Genomic DNA, 18780 nt, shown 5'->3' with positions numbered 1-18780 from the left:
GAACAACTTATGTGTGTGCGTGTGTACATATATATAATCTTTATTAACAAATGGTGATAAAAAAATCGTTTCTTTTATGAGCGCAATGAACTAATAGACAATGAAAAATAGGGTTATAACTTTTATAATAGCTTAAAGTAATAAACCCTGTATCTTTCGGTTGCGAAAAGTTAATCTTTTTTTTACCAGTGAAGAAGAATTTTTACTTTGTTTCTTTGTTTATCTCTTTTCGGTGATAAAGTTGTAAATTGATAAATATTTCGATTATTAGCCATTATTCCAGTAGTTTTTCCAGTGGGTCCACTGTTATTTTATCTGGTGGCCCAGCATGGTCAGGTGGTTAAGGAACTCGACTCGTAATCCGAGGGTCGCGGGTTCGAACTCCCGTCACACCAAACATGTTCGCCCTTTCAGCCGTAAGGGCCTTATAAGCCCACTATTCACTGGTAAAAGAGTAGCCCAAGAGCTGGCGGTGGTTGGTGATGACTAGCTGGCTTCTGTCTTGACTTACACTGTTAAATTAGGGACAGCTAACGCAGATAGCCCTCGTGTAACTTTGAGCGAAATTTAAAACAAACAAACAAACAAACAAATTTTACATGGTTTCTTGAATGTTTTACGGTGTTAAACATACCGTCCCCTGGTGCATTGAGCGTCTTTAATTACAAGTTACTGTCTTCAGCTCTTATTATTTATTATTGGCTTTATTAGCATATTATCGAAGTGTGTTAGATTTGGCTCGAATTTTGCACCTCACTGTCCTCGTTTGCATGAGATTGTATATTAGAACTTATAGTCTCAAACCTACGTTGTTGTTTCCACTGTTTATTTTTATGCGGTACGCTACGTACATTCCAGCGGAAATATGGCGAAAGCTATATGTAACAAGTTTATAAAATTTTAAGGCCTGTCTTAACCATTCATTCTGTCGTACTCCTTCCAATTCAAGTGTATGTAAGGAAGAATGGGCGGGGAAAGGTTCTGACTGGGCAAGAACAAAGTGTTTGTTGGGCGGTCAGGGGCGGGTACATGCCTTCTCAAGCATGCTACATGAACCATGACGTCACGATGTTTCCCGCCTATGAAAACACCCGTTGCAAATAATCCCGGTACATCCCAAGTACAGAGAGTACAAATCATTGTAGCGCGGGGCAGGGACAGATTAGGTCGTGGCACTGACGTGTCTCTCGCACGAAGGCAAGCTCTGGCAGACAGTAATTGGTTTCTACTCGGTTCACGGGTTTTGTCTGGAAGCTGATGATTTAGCGGCACGACAGATTAAGGGTACTAACACTTACGTCTGCTGAGAAAAAGTAATGAGTCATTATTATGGTAAGTTGTATTTAAAGTTTCCTTTGATCAGAGGTCGATATGTGTGATCGATTCACAGAGTTTTCCTTGGTGTTTATACAAGTTTTCCTACGCTCGCGCCATGTTCAGGTTTAATCTGGAGGTATGTATGATAACATTTCATTGGAACCTCGAATCTTTGCGATTTTATTATTATTTACAGAGCTTATCAACTGATTTATATTTTCTGTAAAAAAATGCCTGATTTTAACTAGTGTAATGATGTTACTGTTACACAAATTCTCACACTTACATACGTATTGGTATTTCGTACAATTAGAACAGCTTTCAAACACGTCGTCTTTTATCCTTTCTCATAATGTGAAATACATCAGTGTAAATATCGTACGTCGAATTTTATAGCAAGTACATTTCTATAAGATAGTTGTTTAATAGCTGGTTCAATCTTGATACTTTTATTGGTGTATAAAAATCACGTGATCGGTAATTTGTTTTAATAAATATCACTTTTTGGCTTCAAATGTATAAAAAAATTTCTATAGGGAACAAATGTTTCTAACTATAATAATCTAACCTAATACATAACCTAAATATTCTTTACTGGATGGTGTCGTTTTCTAAGTGCGTGGATTTTAATTTGGCTTCATGTTTTGATCATGTACAATCGACGTCACTATCGTTTAACAAGAGGTTTCGATCCCAGTAGTTTACTGGCTAAGCCGTAGCCCTTTGGTATGTATCAAACGAAGCATTGTTTAAATCTATTATACACCCTTCTTGCGCCTTTTGATATTGGGCCAGAAAAGAATAATATGGTTGCAACTGCTGTCGGCCTTATTGCGATATAATATTGTATATGGCCCGTCTTGGCCAGGCGGGTTAAGGCATTTGACTCGTAATCCAAGGGTCGCGGGTTCGAATCCCAGTCGCACCAAAAATGCTCGCCCTTTCAGCCGTGGGGGCGTTATAATGTTACGGTCTGTCATACGTTGATAAAAGAGTAGCCCAAGAGTTGGCGGTCGGTGGTGATGACTAGCTGCCTTCTCTCTAGTTTTACACTGCTGAATTAGGGATGGCTAGCGCAGATAGCCCTTGTGTAACTTTGTGCAAAATTCAAAAACAAACAAAATATTGTATATGTACCACTACAAAATGTCATAAAGCGCCACCTAAGGCGTTTTACATCCTGAACGGTAATTTCAAAAGATTATCTATAGAGGATGATATCAGAATTCATAATGGTAATGAAAAATATCACCCCCGCCCTCACATATTGACTTGTAGTGTCGTTTGTTTCACTAGCAGAATTTAGTTACAGCTCTCAAACCATTTTAAGCTCACACATATTTCGTGCGCTATGATTTACAGTGTAATAAACCCCCTTATGGCAAAACTCGTATCATACCGACGTAAATACAAACATGGTAAGTTCTCTTATGGTATCATGTTGACGTCTGCTATGTACAATGTAGCATTTTAAAATTCCTTGTCGTAAGACTTCATGTTGACGTAACCATTTTTTACTTTGTAATAAACTTTCTCATGTTAAGCCTCATATCATATTGACATAGTTATAAATATAGTAAATCTTCTTATGTTAAGACTCGAGTCATGTTGACGTGAATTATGATATACATGTTGACGTTTGTTGTGTAATACAATGAATGTACGGTAAAATCCCTTAACGTGATAATCTTATCCCGTTGCTCGTGGATTTTGTGAGAAGTGACGGGATTTATGAATACCTGAAACATTAAATCACCTTTACTCACTAGTTCCTGACGTCGCTAGTTTGTTTTCGAAGTTTGTTACACTTGAATGGCCATAATTTGTTGTCTCTCACAACTTTGTCAGCGTGTTTGACGTACATTCAGTATTAAATAATATAGGCAAAATAACGTTACCTGACAGGGATAATCCACTTATTTAATTTCTTCCCTTTTGTCGTTTCGCTTAGAAAAAAAAGAACCAACAGAATAAAGGAATAATTTCAGTAACAATTTTGAAAATATTAATATTATTCAACAGCCCCCAAGGGGCCCAGCGGTAAGTCAGAGGGTTTATAACGCTAAAAAATTCTTATTTCGATAAGCGTGGTGGGCACAACATGTAACCAACTATGTAGTTTTCGTGTAACCATGTATGCACTTACCAACCAACAAAGAAATTATTCAACATTCACTTAACACTTGTGTTTAAGCATTTATTTATTTAGCGCTATGCGTACCTGGCTATGTAATAGCATAGTTTTGACTGTTGTGATTGGTTATTTTTGTAACGTCAATATCTATTGACACGAGGATAAAAAAGTGTACAATCTTGTAAATAAGTGCGTGTTTTTAAGACTTTTTTAATAATGGAATGACGGCCGTAATGCACAGAGAAGTTTCTAGACAGTAACTCTCGAACTGAGGTGACCATTTCTTCACACTGGAAGTAATATAGATCACCTAGACGGCGTTAACTTGTAGCTCTCTTCTGGTATCTGGGATAACTTGTGTAATCTCAGCTCCGAAGCAGCTTCATGAAGGAAAAAAGTAAAACTTTGGTATTCGAGTATGTGTAGTATATCTCAGTCAATGAAAAATGAAGGGAAAAAAAACCCATGAAGTTTGAAAGGAGACAACTTTCGGTTTTAAAATGATATTTTTACTTGATAAGCCATGGAATACGAATAGTATTACGGTGTGTAAAGTGTTGAATATAAAACTGAATGTTTTACTGCATCAAGAACGTATAATAGTAAAACTGGTTCTATTATTTTATTCATTCTTGACTCGCAGAATTTAATTATAATTAAATTATTGGTTATAATCTTTATTTTAGTTGTTTTTTTTCTTATTTCTGGCGAGTCATTCGGAGTCCAATGGTTAAAGAGCTGGATGTGGGAGCTGCTAGTTATACATTAGCGTCCAGTTACGTTGTCTCTTCCATAAAAAACACAAACACCTCCAGTCCCTGTATCAGCAAGTCGTTGTGTTTACGTATTGATTGGATATCTTGGATAGGATTACTAGAATCCTATTGATAACTGTGTAAGAATTGGCCCTGTTTAAACACATCAAGGGAGCCGGCATGGCCTAATTGTAAGAGTGCTCGGAGTATTCATGGTTCACGGCACGTTCTCGTAAAAACGTGCTCCGTATTTTATGTTCATGGATGCGCTATAAGAGTGATGACCAAATCCAAGTATTCAATCGGACAAGAGTAGCAGAGTAGTTCGGAAGGTGGCGGTGAGTGCTCTTGACTAGCTGCCTTTACTTTAGGCGCAGTTAGGCCTTCGTAGCTTTGAATGAAAATTCTGAAAGATAAGAAAGAAACATACAAAGTAAGGGAGGTACGCTACAGTACGACAATCTGTCTTCGGATCCTAGGGTCACGTCGATAGCCCCTGGAGTTAATTAAACTATATTCAGCTGCCTTGCGTGTGAAACATGTACATCATAGGTTGTCCCTGAGACTTCATCTTCAGAGTCATCAGAGCTAGGTTGCGTGCCCATTCTATGAATATAGTTTACCTTTCAACGCTTAAATATCTAATTAGCCACAGAATATATGAAACCAATAATGAATTCGCCGATTTGCAGAATTTCGAAAACAAAGATGGGTTTCAAATACAGGAATGACCGTTATAAAAGACCTGACGTGGGCTAGTAATAAAAAAAAAACCGTGTTGTGAAGCAAAGAATCCTTGTTCACCTTTCTTTGCCCCCCCCCCCCAAAAAAAAACAACCGAAAACAACGCACTCTGGATTGTTGGATATCAGATAAGATAAGAGAATAAATAACGATCAGGTTATACCACTCAAGAGTTGGCGGTGAATGCTTTAAACTCGTTGCCTTCCCTCATTAGCTTAGTTTATCAGTCCAAAATGTGCACAAGTAGCTCTTTTGTAGCTTGGCTTGAAACTTTCAAAACAAACGAATATTCGCGAACCACATGTTCTCAACGATTATACTCTCATTCACAGCTCTTTTCTAAGTTTTTATCGTCCAGTACCATTAGTAATAAGATGTGGGGGTAACTAATATGTAAGTTTAAAAACTTGTGTGAAGGAAAGATCAGATTCAATAGCGAATTATTCTGTAAAGCCATATTTTCTACACGTATTCATGTGACGTCAGAACGTCATAATCAGTTTGAAAAAGAAACTGACACATTTCGCTTGTTATGTATATGTTATATACACTTATCTCCCATCACATTATTATACTCCGTTCAATCACTTGACACAACTAAACTCACTGTTTTAGATGACGAACTTTACTGAATGCTCAACATAAAGCGTTTAAGTTTTGTTACATTTAGGGTGTTTCTTAAGAACGCTCAAGGTGCCTTCGCGAAAACGATGTTCCTTGATGTATTCGAAGCGATGTGTGTCGTTTGTACAGTTTAAGAACTAGACGGTAAATATCTTTGTTTTCATCAACCTTCTTGAACAGTTTTGGCTTTAAATCAAAAACAAATGTGACATCAAAGTACCGCGGTTGACAGTTTTCATGGTAACTAAGCGTGTCCGTTTCGCTTTCTGTCGTTTCTCGTAGCAGTTAACTCTGACAAATAAATCAGTTCAAGTTACAAGTAAATCATTTACACCTGGGTAGTTATACGAACACTTCGAACTGCATGAACAAGATACATATATGAACAGTTAGACAGCCATAGATAATCGGTTCGATAGTCATAAGAACAGTTGAAAACTTATGAACAATTAAGTAGCCCAGTCAACGATTAGCTAGTTACATAAACAGTTAAGTAGCCTAGTCAACGATTAGCTAGTTACATAAACAGTTAAGTAACCCAGTCAACGATTCGCTAGTTACATAAACAGTTAAGTAGCCCAGTCAACGATTAGCTAGTTACATAAACAGTTAAGTAGCCCAGTCAACGATTAGCTAGTTGCATGAACAGTTAAGTAGCCCAGTCAACGATTCGCTAGTTACATAAACAGTTAAGTAGCCCAGTCAACGATTAGCTAGTTGCATGAACAGTTAAGTAGCCCAGTCAACGATTAGCTAGTTGCATGAACAGTTATGTAGCCCAGTCAACGATTAGCTAGTTACATAAACAGTTAAGTAGCCCAGTCAACGATTAGCTAGTTACATAAACAGTTAAGTAGCCCAGTCAACGATTAGCTAGTTACATAAACAGTTAAGTAGCCCAATCGACGATTAGCTAGTTATATGAATAGTTAAGATACTGAATGAACAACCAAACAGTTATATGAACTACTTGGTAGCTGCACGCATTATAAACAGTTGTATAGTGAGTGACAAGTATATAAGCAGCGAACAGATTAATTCGACGAATTAATACGTCCACAACTGTTGTTGTTCCAGAATAATGCTATATTTATTACACAAGATTTAAAGTGACATGGCTCGTAATAAACCAGACCTAAATTATTTAAACTAAGTTTTGGCCCTTGAGTAAATATAAAATAAGCTAATAGTTTAAATGCTTTCAGTTACTTGCTTCTACTGTGAGTTAAAACAGTTGGTTTGAAACTGTAGTTTCCATTAAAAATATACGTGCACAGTTTAAGACGCTAGATTTGTTTTCCTTTTTGGAGGTTTTTTTTATGTATATCAACAGCAACAAAATCACGCGATTTTGTGCGTGTTTATGTTCACGAAATCAATTGAAGGCTTAGGTTTTAACCCTAAACCTTTGCTGAATTGTGTATGCACAAAAGTGATTAGGGGTCCATAACTTTGTTGGTTACAGATTCTTCAATAACACGAATCATATAAAAAGTTTAAACAAAAAGAAACCAGTACTGCAGCTAATTCCACTAATTACTTTTGGGGCCCTTTACGTATTTTACACGTAAAGTGGATGGTTTCGTCCTAGTTTCTTTACAATAAGTGTTGTTAGAGACAAAAGCAAGAAGTTACCAATTAATTGTGCTTGAATAAGTGTACCACAATGGTACATTGAACGATATAAACACAAGTCAGTATATGAGCGTTAAGAGTCTAGCTGTAAAACAATATAATTATTTTAATTGGTTTTAAACATCATATATTATTTAATATGACAATTTATTACCTCCAGTTAAATATTAAAACTAATAACCGTGTGTTTTATTCATACTAACCAGGCAACTAACCTTTGTTATTCCCGTTCGTCTGTGTCACGTAGCAACAAAACTGTTTGTTTTTTAGTTTCGCGCAAAGCTACACGAGGGGTATCTGCGTTAGCCGTCCCTAATTTAGCAGTGTAAGACTATAGGGAAAGCAGCTAGTCATCACCACCTACAGCCAACTCTTGGGCTACTCTTTTACCAACGATTGACCGTCACATTGTAACGCCCCCTGGGCTGAAAGGGCGAGCATGTTTGGTGCGACGGGGATTCGAATCCGCGGCCTTCAGATTACGAGTCGAACGCCTTAACCCAAACAAAACTATGGCTTGATATTGTTATCTTTAGTACTTCGAAATGCACGAGGGATGGCTTGAATTTCACTTTTTAAAATCATTTTTGTTTTACATTAGGCACTTAATTAGCTTGACGTAAACATTTGAAAGTCTTGGTAAGTTTCAGGACATCAAAGCTAATGGTTAATGACTGTAATTTGTACATTTTTATTAGGTTTGTCGTGACGTTTTTTTCAGTTTTATTATTACATTAGTTTTTTGGATATATTTTTTTCTTTCTCCCAGACGTCTTGTCATTAGTCTGAACTACTCACGGTACTTGACATTAATTTTTAGGTATAAAATTTGTGACATTTTTTTGTCATAAACTTTAGGCCTATTGGTTTAGATCTTAAATTGTAAGTTACTTGACGTAATAAGAAAAATAAATTTTGATAGTGTGAAGTTTTGATAGATTTGTGATATAGTAATAATATATATATAACAAATTTTGATACGTGTGAAATAGATTTGTGATATAGTCATAATATATATATAACAAATTTTGATACGTGTGAAATAGATTTGTGATATAGTCATAATGTGGAGAATAAACTGTAAAGTAAAAAAAACAACAACGAAAAACAGATCGTATGAGTTTCATATGATTGTCGTTATGTATTTCTGAGTAACACACAGGTCATGAGTCATTTTAAACTTAAGTGTTATAAAATTCTTATTGATTTTTTCAATGTGTTGCTACTTTGTCTTTTATGATGAAGGAGAATTTGGGAAACAAAGTTCGGTAAAGGAAGGGCGGAATCCCGTTTTCTTTTTTTTTTTGCAAAACCTTGATCCGTCATTTTCTTAATTGACCAGGCAAGGCTAGTATATAAAACATAACTTTTATTCCTTACTGGTAGAAACTGTGTGCCTACTCTATATATGTCAAAATGTGTTATATATTAATATTACCATTACGTCATCACTAGCATATTTAATCGTTAATGAGAAAGAGAAAATTCCACAAACACCAACTCGTGTTTTTAATCTAAAGGTGCGGTCCAAAATGTAATACGTTTCCCTATAGTTGGTTTGTTTTGTTGGTTTGTTTTTAATTTCGCGCAAAGCTGCACGATGGCTCTCTTCTCTAGCCGTCCGTAATTTAGCAGTACAAGACTAGAGGGAAAGCAGCTAGTCACCACCACCCACCGCCAACTCTTGGGCTACTCTTTTACCAACGATTGACCGTCACATTATAACGCGACCATCGGATTATGAGTTGAGTGCCTTAACCACCTGGCCATGCCGGGCCGTCCCTGTAGTTGGTTCAGGTTACAAAAACAAGTAACTCATGTATAAAATCGAATCTGTTGTTTAGAATTGAAAACGTTAAACCTCGTGTTGATTGAGTTTTCTTTAGGTCTACGTAAAATTCAAGTTATTTTATATAGTGTGTATTTGAGGGGAGGGTTTCAGTGTGACTTCTTTTTTCAACACAAATAATTCAAGTGATTAACATAAAAGTCAAAATTTGTTTTTTTAATCATAAATTAGCGAAGTTTTTAGAGTTATTGGAATATTGGTGGTGGTCCTTCGGCTTCCTCCCCCGTCAGGTACGCCCCAACTTTGCGTCAAAGTGTTTCGTGTTGAAGTACCGGCTATAATAGAGAATATGGTATTTCGTTGTTCAAAGAGGTCGCTTATGTAAAGCTTTTATATTTGATAGCTAAGTGTCCTGTTTTTCAGACGGAGGCAGTTGGACATACATACTGAATTGTAAATTAATTGGAAACAGAACGGTATTTCGTGCGTGTAAACGAACCTACCTATAACACTCAATTCGTGTAAGTTGCTACAAACATTCGATCTAATAAAAGAACTTGGTCACTTACATGCCTCGAACTGATTGATTCTATGAACCGGTATGCAATACCGTATCATTCATCCATGTCAAGAATTTTAACAACGTATATTTACCATTACACTAACTTTTCGAAGTCAGGTGAATAGGACAAGTTGAATAAACGGTTGACACGCACCGTATAGTAATTTTGTATGAGCGTTTATCGTGTTGAAAAATGAAATCATTCTATTTCGTCCTGTGTTTATAGGAAATACTGAGATTTAGAATGTTTAGAGTCGTCTATTATTTTCTATTATTTCCCCAAAACCTTGCCGAATGTAAGTTCCAATTATATCCTTCTTTTACATTTGCGTGTTTCAGGGAATGATTGATGTACTAGCCACGCCTACTGTTATAATTGAAATCGGAAGAGTGTAAAGAAGGAAAACTTACACAACGCAATTATTCAGGTGTTTCCATGCTGTAGGCGGAGCTCACCCTCCTGGTGGCCAGTGTAGCCATGCCCACCGTCACCGCCTCAATATTCTGCCGTTATACATTGCATGCAATGCTATAGCGAATTTGCTATGTATATACACGTACTAAGTGGGGGATAGTACAGAGGTGCAACAGTAAACGTGGGGGAGTTTGTTCATCAGGAAATCAAAGTAATTAGAAATAAAACGCTATTGAAAGTTGTGAAGCATAAGTTTCAGAGACCAGTCATGGAATTCAAGTTTATCATATTGAATGAATTAACTTAACCTGTTAACGAAGTGTAGTTTAACATTTACATCGCTACCAAAAGGGAACTAGTAACAAAAAAAAAAAAAAGGCTGTCTTCGATAACACTAGAATCCTTTCCTCAACGTGCTTGTAGTGTCAATTACGTATGACTTGAGTCATTCAGTATATTCGTGGTTGATAATTGGAGAATTATTATTAAAAAAGTTTAGAAAAGATCGTTACAATGATAGATGTGTTTAGTTTGAACGTTAAAAAAAGGAGAGAGAGATTGTTGTTCTTTAAAAACAGTGTAACCAGTAATGCGTGTTGCCTGGCCCTCTATTATCGTTCCATTCCCCTCTGAACGTTGATAGAGCAACGCTTTCAATGACTGTTATTTAAATCTCATTATGCAACATTCGATACAACGTTTTTATATCGCAAAACTTATGTTTTTAGTCCTAGCCTGCTCTCCGAAGTCTTTCTGCTATTGTTATTTTCAGTTTTTAATACGAGGGCCTTGCGGTCGTGTAAACAACTGTACAATAAACGACCTGGGACATTAGTTAGATGTATAGGATTTTACATTTAATTTGCATAAAAACTATTTGTTGAGTGTACTTTGATTTTGTTAAGTTTCAAATTATCGTCTTATTGTCACTACTTTTACTTCTGTTGTTTTTAAATAAGAAAGTTGTTTTTTCTCCCCATTTTCACCGAATATTTAATCTATTCAGACTCTGTACTAATTATTTTCTTAGTCAGATTGGTAGTGTTTTGTACATATTACGCGATTTTCTTGTCTGTTTGTGTGTTATATTTTTACATATGTTTATCGTTGTCATAGTCAGAGTTACCACAAACCATGACAACGATTGACATCCGATATCCCAACCTATATCATGAATACTGTTATGTTCGTAAAGCTTGTTGTAACATACACAAGCTCCATTTGTGTTTATGCTATTCACATTTAACGATGGCCGGATACCAACATTTACCCTCATTAAAACCGAATTTCATATCGCTCTGTCATCTTTGCTTTATTTTTACTTCAACAATGGATGCTTTCTATTTCGTCCGTTAGTGTTCATTGTTACTGTTTTTGTTTTTATCATTATTATTGTCTTTTTTTTTGGACGAGGAAATTTTTTCATGCAAAAACTTATGGGAACCTTTGTAAAGCGAAACAAATTGTGGCTATTAGACGCTGATATTTCCGGCTGAGGCTGCACGGAGAGAATTACGAAGCTCATTAATATAACTACGATCCTAATTAGGGAGAAAGAAAAGAAATGGAGATTAGGGTTATAATATTGGAGCAATACCTGACATTCTTTTCCGCTAATATAAATAACTTTAGGTTTATAAGAACCAATTAAAAAAAACAACTTCCAAAAGTAAAATATCAGAGTGTGACTTTTGTTTTCAAGTTTACTGTTGTATATTTATCATATCATTTTTGTACTTATAGGTACAGTCCTTGAGAGTTTGTGGTAAATATCATAATAATATATCCTCAACTATATTTGCTAAAATCTGATTATTAAAAAAAATATATATAGCACATTATTTGTAACGTCCACATCTAGAACTTGAGATATTCAAGTTGTCTAAAGATATTGGCGCGTTATATAAAACCTCTCTCCCAGTGGTTCAGCAGCAAATCTGAAACCTAATAACTTTATCGCCAGATTTAGATACTCGTGGTAAGCACAGCACAAGCTAAGGTATTTAGCAAAAATCAAGCAAATTTATCGCGGATATGTGTAAGTGTCTATATATATTGGATTCTGGAGCACATGATAGGTTGATTAAATGAAATCCGGGGTTCGATTCCAGGCGGTGAACAGAGCGCAGATAGCTAAATTTGTGGCTTTGTTCTAAAAAAAAGTAGTTGATTGTGTGATTAGGAACTACGAGTCAACTCCAAGATAAATAAACAATTTTAAACGGTAAATGTTGCCCTAAAATAAGCCTAATCCTGAAACAGAATTAATTTATCAACGTGATTTTAAAATTCAGATTTATCTGCTCCAAATCTTATGCTTCACAGACATGTATCATCGCTGTCCGTGTGTTGAACTGTGTTACTTGGTTATTCGGGACCATCCACACAAAAAGTATTTGTGAATAAATTATGTCAACGGTCTTGAAGGACGTTTCTTCACTATAAATATAAAATTCCTCTTCCAAGATATGGGACTAACGATATGGTTGTTGTTTGTTATTATGCACAAAGCTACACAAGGGGTTGCCTGTGCTCTGCCCACCAAAACCCGATTCCTAGCAGTATAAATCTACAGACATACCGCTGGACCACTAGGGGGAACTTAACGATGTATCAAGCAACATTTGGTTACCTTCTACAGGTTTATTTTTGTCGAGTTCTTCAAACGTCATAAAAAAGGCAAATGGAACGATACCGGGATCGTCACTGTATCTCAGAAAAAAAAAAAGTGCAGTATCGTAACTGGCCATTCGCGACAACAAAGTGAAGCTCTTTCTTTGTTATTGCTGTCACATATTGTATAGAAAATTTACAGCAGTAGAAGATTTATGAGCAACTTCCTGCTTTAATTCTCTTTTATAGAAAAGTGACAACATTTATATTAAAGTAACGTGTTTAATTCTTACACTTACGTGTATTACATATGTATTTGAGACTAGCGAATTGGAGGTTATGACTGATAGACAGTGTATCCCCACTGCAATGTGGGTCCTAATTCTGCAGTGATCTCCAAAACCTAGGATACATTTTATAACCCACGTTATAGCTTGTACACTAGGATCCCTTTTAAAAATATGTTAATATGTTTTCTTTAATGGCTTAAAAATTTATGGTTATAATATATATATATTATATATATATAATAAGATGTTCAAGATGTTCTAAAATTAACTAGAATATGTCTTAAAAATGTTGTATTTCCTGACAACAGCTTAACATACTGGAAACATAAGTGTAAATAAGATTTATTAATGTCTTGAGAAGGAGTTGGTATTAACTTTATCACTGTTTAAAAACGTTTACTGCTTCTAATTAACCTCCTTATTAATTTTGGGCCACCCTGTAGATGAATTCTTTGAGGTTATATAACTTTCACAAAGCCCACTGCCAATGGTTACGATAGCACATAATCCTTTTTGTGGAACATCGTGGATAAGGATGACAAAATATATAGGACTTACTAATGTGTATTTAATGAGTGTTTTTCTTCTTGTACGTGTGGATTAAATAAGTACCTGATGTTTTTTTTATTATTTGTATAGGTTTCTCAGTATGCCCGATTCAGTTTTTTACAGGTATATATATATATATATATATATATACACATACAACCTGAGAATTTTTAGGCATAAAGAGAATAGTGACTATTTTACGTTCTTTTTTTTTTCTCTTTCTCTTTCTGCAGGAACATCCTCGACTTGGTGGGTCACCTCTTGCTATGCTAGCTGCTCAGTGTAACAAATTGACCAGTAAAAGTCCTCCACCTCTTGCCGACGCTGCAATAGGAAAAGGTTTTCACCCGTGGAAAAAAGGTGCCCAGGTTGTCACAGCGCCCTCTACCGGTCTCCAGCTCTGCTCTCAGCGAGTCCCCGCCTTCTCTAATACTAGTTCCCCCGCCCTTTCTTATCAAAGGCCAGTGGTGACGACGACGTGTAACTCGGGTTCTTACGGTGGGGACAACCTGTTTTACCCAGGAGCTACGGCGACATCTCCGCAAGTAGACCCTGGCCAGAGTCACCACCTGTTGAGCAAAATGCACGGCGACCCCGCTCACCTAGGCAGTATGTACTCCAGAGTTGGTGTAGGTGCTCACACTTACGAGAGTTGGCCCTTTAACATGAACATGGCTGGGTCGGCTCACCCGAGCATCAAGACTGAGGTGTCGTCAGTAAATACACTCAACACTACGTCCTGGTGGGACATGCATGCTGCTTCCGCTGGGGCCGGCTCTTGGCTGGATATGTCCGGTGCTCCCCCGGGGTTGCACGGACAGATCCCGGCAAGCTATGCCGGAGGAGATTACGGTCTAGCTCCTACTTTAGCCGCTGCCTCTAACTCCGCACATCTTCTCACGTCGGGACAACATATATTTCAAGACACATACAAGTCGATGCTACCACCCACTCAGGCAGTGGCCCACTCTGTACCATCGCCTTTTGGGCTCTCTCAACCACCCTTGTCACAGGTCTCGTCTCCACGTTCTGGGCGACGATACACGGGGAGGGCTACATGTGACTGCCCTAACTGTCAAGAGGCTGAGAAGTTGGGGCCAGCAGGGGCCCATCTGAGGAAGAAGAACATCCACAGTTGTCACATCCCAGGATGTGGAAAGGTGTACGGCAAGACGTCACATCTCAAGGCTCATCTTCGTTGGCACACGGGAGAAAGGCCTTTCGTGTGTAATTGGCTCTTTTGTGGGAAGCGATTCACAAGATCAGACGAATTACAGCGTCACCTGAGAACCCATACCGGCGAAAAACGTTTCGCTTGCCCCATATGCAACAAGCGGTTCATGCGGTCCGATCACCTTAGCAAGCACGTGAAAACCCACAACGGGAACGGGACAGAAAAGAAGGGAAGCAGCAGTGAAAACTGTAGCGATTCGGATAATAGCCAGACTGAGCCACCAGGGGTCACTCCATCGTCACTAGCTGGCCCAATGACAAATGGCCCCACTGGAAGTGTTGTGGACACTAAGTAGTATCTACAATGGAACTCCTTTGGTCTCATTACGTTGTGCCATACACTGGCTGTATCGTCGTATAAGGTTAAAAATCTGACCTGTGTCACATTCTATAAAAAACTGAATGTTTTATTTTTAATGTATTTTTTTTGTTTTATTGCATGTGTGGTGGCCAAATTGCTTGTAAACATAGTTGTCATTGCTCGCCTTTACAGAACAGTGAGTTACGTTGTGCAGTTCTTTCAAACTGGTACTAATTGAATAACACATGTTTACCATGTATATATATATATATATATATACATGTATAGTGTTCTCTAAATAAACAAGCCCCAGACTCTAACTGTACAAAAGTGGAGGAAAGCAGCAACAAAAGCCTAGTAGAAGATTCTTCAAACACCGTGAAGATATTGTGATTAGTCGTGCTAATTGAAACTTCGGTGTAAAACAGAACTACAGTGTAACAAAGACTGACTTGCAGGCGTCATGATGTCCGGAAGAAAACAAAATGGCGGTGATAGTGAAATTAATATGGTTTGCGGTCAAGTACAGAACGTTTTGTGGTCTTGTTGTGATACCATGCAAGAAGAACAGTGGACAGTCTGGAGACATTACACAAGTACGCTTCTAGCGTGTGTGTACTAATTTGGCAATGTTTCGTCTATATATCCTAAGGTCAAAGGTTGCATGATGGTTTGGTACGACATGTTGTTAATATACGGGATTCACTGACATTAGATAAAAGTGATTATTAATGTTCTAACTGTGGTCATGCGTTGAATTTTAATTATTCAATGGATGTAAAAAGAATAAATAAATATAATGTATTATCTCCAAAATTGTAGTTTACATTTTGTTTGTTACTTGATTATACTATCATATTCTTGTCGCTTTGCTGACAACTTACACACGTGGATGTACAAAGTTAATAATGTACACATGAGTGTAATAACTTGTTAGTGTACACACATGAGTGTACTAATCTGCTAGTGTACACATGAATGTACTAACTTGTCAGTATACACACATGAGTATATTAACTTGGCAATGTACACATGAGTGTACTAACTTGGCAATGCACACATGAGTGTACTAACTTGGCAATGCACACATGAGTGTATTAACTTGGCAATGTACACATGAGTATATTAACTTGCCAGTGTACACACATGAATGTATTAACTTGTCAGTGTACACATGAGTGTAGTAACTTGGTAATGTACACATGAGTATATTAACTTGCCAGTGTACACACATGAATGTATTAACTTGTCAGTGTACACACATGAATGTATTAACTTGTCAGTGTACACATGAGTGTAGTAACTTGGTAATGTACACATGAGTATATTAACTTGCCAGTGTACACACATGAATGTATTAACTTGCCAGTGTACACACATGAATGTATTAACTTGTCAGTGTACACATGAGTGTAGTAACTTGGTAATGTACACGCATGAGTGTACTAACTTGTCAGTGTACACACATGAATGTACTAACTTGTCAGTGTACACATGAGTGTAGTAACTTGACAATGTACACATGAGTGTACTAACTTGGCAATGTACACATGAGCAAACTAACTTGAGAATGTACACATGAGTATACTAACTTGGCAATGTACAAATATGAGTGTACTAGCCTGCCAGTGTACATGAATGTACTAACTTCTCAGTGTACACATGAGTGAACACACTTGAGAATGTACACATGAGTATATTAACTTGGCAATGTACACATGAGCATATTAACTTGGCAATGTACACATGAGCATATTAACTTGGCAATGTACACATGAGCATACTAACTTGACAATGTACACGCATGAGTGTACTAACTTGTCAGTGTACACACGTGAGTGTACTAACTTGATAATGTACACACATGAGTGTACTAACTTGTCAGTGTACACACGTGAGTGTACTAACTTGTCAGTGTACACACGTGAATGTATTAACTTGTCAGTGTACACATGAGTGTAGTAACTTGGTAATGTACACGCATGAGTATACTAACTTGTCAGTGTACACACATGAATGTTCTAACTTGTCAGTGTACACACATGAATGTACTAACTTGTCAGTGTACACATGAGTGTAGTAACTTGACAATGTATACATGAGTGTACTAACTTGGCAATGTACACATGAGCAAACTAACTTGAAAATTTACACATGAGTATATTAACTTGACAATGTACACGCATGAGTGTACTAACTTGTCAGTGTACACACGTAAGTGTACTAACTTGATAATGTACACACATGAACGTACTAACTTGTCAGTGTACACACATGAATGTATTAACTTGTCAGTGTACACATGAGTGTAGTAACTTGACAATGTACACATGAGTGTACTAACTTGGCAATGTACACATGAGCAAACTAACTTGAGAATGTACACATGAGTATACTAACTTGAAAATTTACAAATAAGTATACTAACTTGGCAATGTACAAATATGAGTGTACTAGCCTGCCAGTGTACATGAATGTACTAACTTCTCAGTGTACACATGAGTGAGCACACTTGAGAATGTACACATGAGTATATTAACTTGGCAATGTACACATGAGCATACTAACTTGACAATGTACACGCATGAACGTACTAACTTGTCAGTGTACACACATGAGTGTACTAACTTGTCAGTGTACACACATGAATGTATTAACTTGTCAGTGTACACATGAGTGTAGTAACTTGGTAATGTACACGCATGAGTGTACTAACTTGTCAGTGTACACACATGAGTGTACTAACTTGTCAGTGTACACACATGAATGTACTAACTTGTCAGTGTACACATGAGTGTAGTAACTTGATAATGTACACATGAGTGTACTAACTTGGCAATGTACACATGAGCAAACTAACTTGAAAATTTACACATGAGTATATTAACTTGACAATGTACACGCATGAGTGTACTAACTTGTCAGTGTACACACGTGAGTGTACTAACTTGATAATGTACACACATGAACGTACTAACTTGTCAGTGTACACACATGAGTGTACTAACTTGTCAGTGTACACACATGAATGTATTAACTTGTCAGTGTACACATGAGTGTAGTAACTTGGTAAGGTACACGCATGAGTGTACTAACTTCTCAGTGTACACACGTGAGTGTACTAACTTGTCAGTGTACACACGTGAATGTACTAACTTGTCAGTGTACACACGTGAATATACTAACTTGTCAGTGTACACACGTGAATGTACTAACTTGATAATGTACACACATGAATGTACTAACTTGTCAGTGTACACACATGAATGTACCAACTTGTCAGTGTACACACATGAATGTACTAACTTGTCAGTGTACACACATGAATGTACTAACTTGTCAGTGTACACACGTGAATGTACTAACTTGTCAGTGTACACATGTGAATGTACTAACTTAGCAATGAGTGTAGTAGATTGATAGTGCACACATGAGCGAGTTAACTTGAGAGTAATTTTGTCATTATTCATCAAGGTCAAATAGAGGATACGCTTTTTGAACTTGGTTTTGTAGGAAGTGAACAGAGCACTGTTATTATCCTTATAGATATATAGATATATAAACGAAATATCATGTAGTTATTATCCCCCCTATATACAAGAGAACTAAACAGTAATTGCCATTATCCTACCTACATAAGAAAACCACACATCATATTGCAATTATTCTATCTATATAAGAAACTAAACATCATATTATTATTATTATCCTTTCTATATAACAAAAGTATCACACTGAATTTAACTATATCATTAAAACCTGTAAAATTCAACAAAAATAGCTAATTTAAGATTAATGTGCTTCGTTTTATAATTTAAT

At 36.8% G+C, this 18780-nt stretch overlaps 2 protein-coding genes across 4 annotated transcripts in view; both read left to right on the top strand.

Annotated features, from left to right (window-relative positions):
* Nucleotides 1-15777, top strand: part of LOC143228959 (transcription factor Sp9-like) — a 41637-nt gene extending 25860 nt beyond the window's left edge. For 2 of the 3 annotated variants that reach the window (XM_076460485.1, XM_076460482.1), the window contains exon 2: nucleotides 13661-15777. In XM_076460485.1, the coding sequence (XP_076316600.1) occupies nucleotides 13694-14956 (1263 nt within the window). In that variant the 5' untranslated portion in view covers nucleotides 13661-13693 and the 3' untranslated portion in view covers nucleotides 14957-15777. Of the gene's footprint in view, nucleotides 1-1131; nucleotides 1333-13660 lie in introns of those variants that run through there. The other variant, XM_076460484.1, reaches the window with a different exon arrangement.
* LOC143228960 (uncharacterized) overlaps nucleotides 1-18780 on the top strand; it is a 154287-nt gene that overhangs the window by 40622 nt on the left and 94885 nt on the right. The gene's annotated exons all lie outside the window — the stretch shown is intronic.

The sequence above is a fragment of the Tachypleus tridentatus genome, chromosome 10 (genome assembly GCF_004210375.1).
Source record: "Tachypleus tridentatus isolate NWPU-2018 chromosome 10, ASM421037v1, whole genome shotgun sequence".
In the NCBI taxonomy this organism is placed as follows: domain Eukaryota; kingdom Metazoa; phylum Arthropoda; class Merostomata; order Xiphosura; family Limulidae; genus Tachypleus; species Tachypleus tridentatus.
The sequence above is the reverse complement of the archived record's forward strand: the minus strand, read 5'-3'. Positions and strand labels throughout refer to the sequence as shown.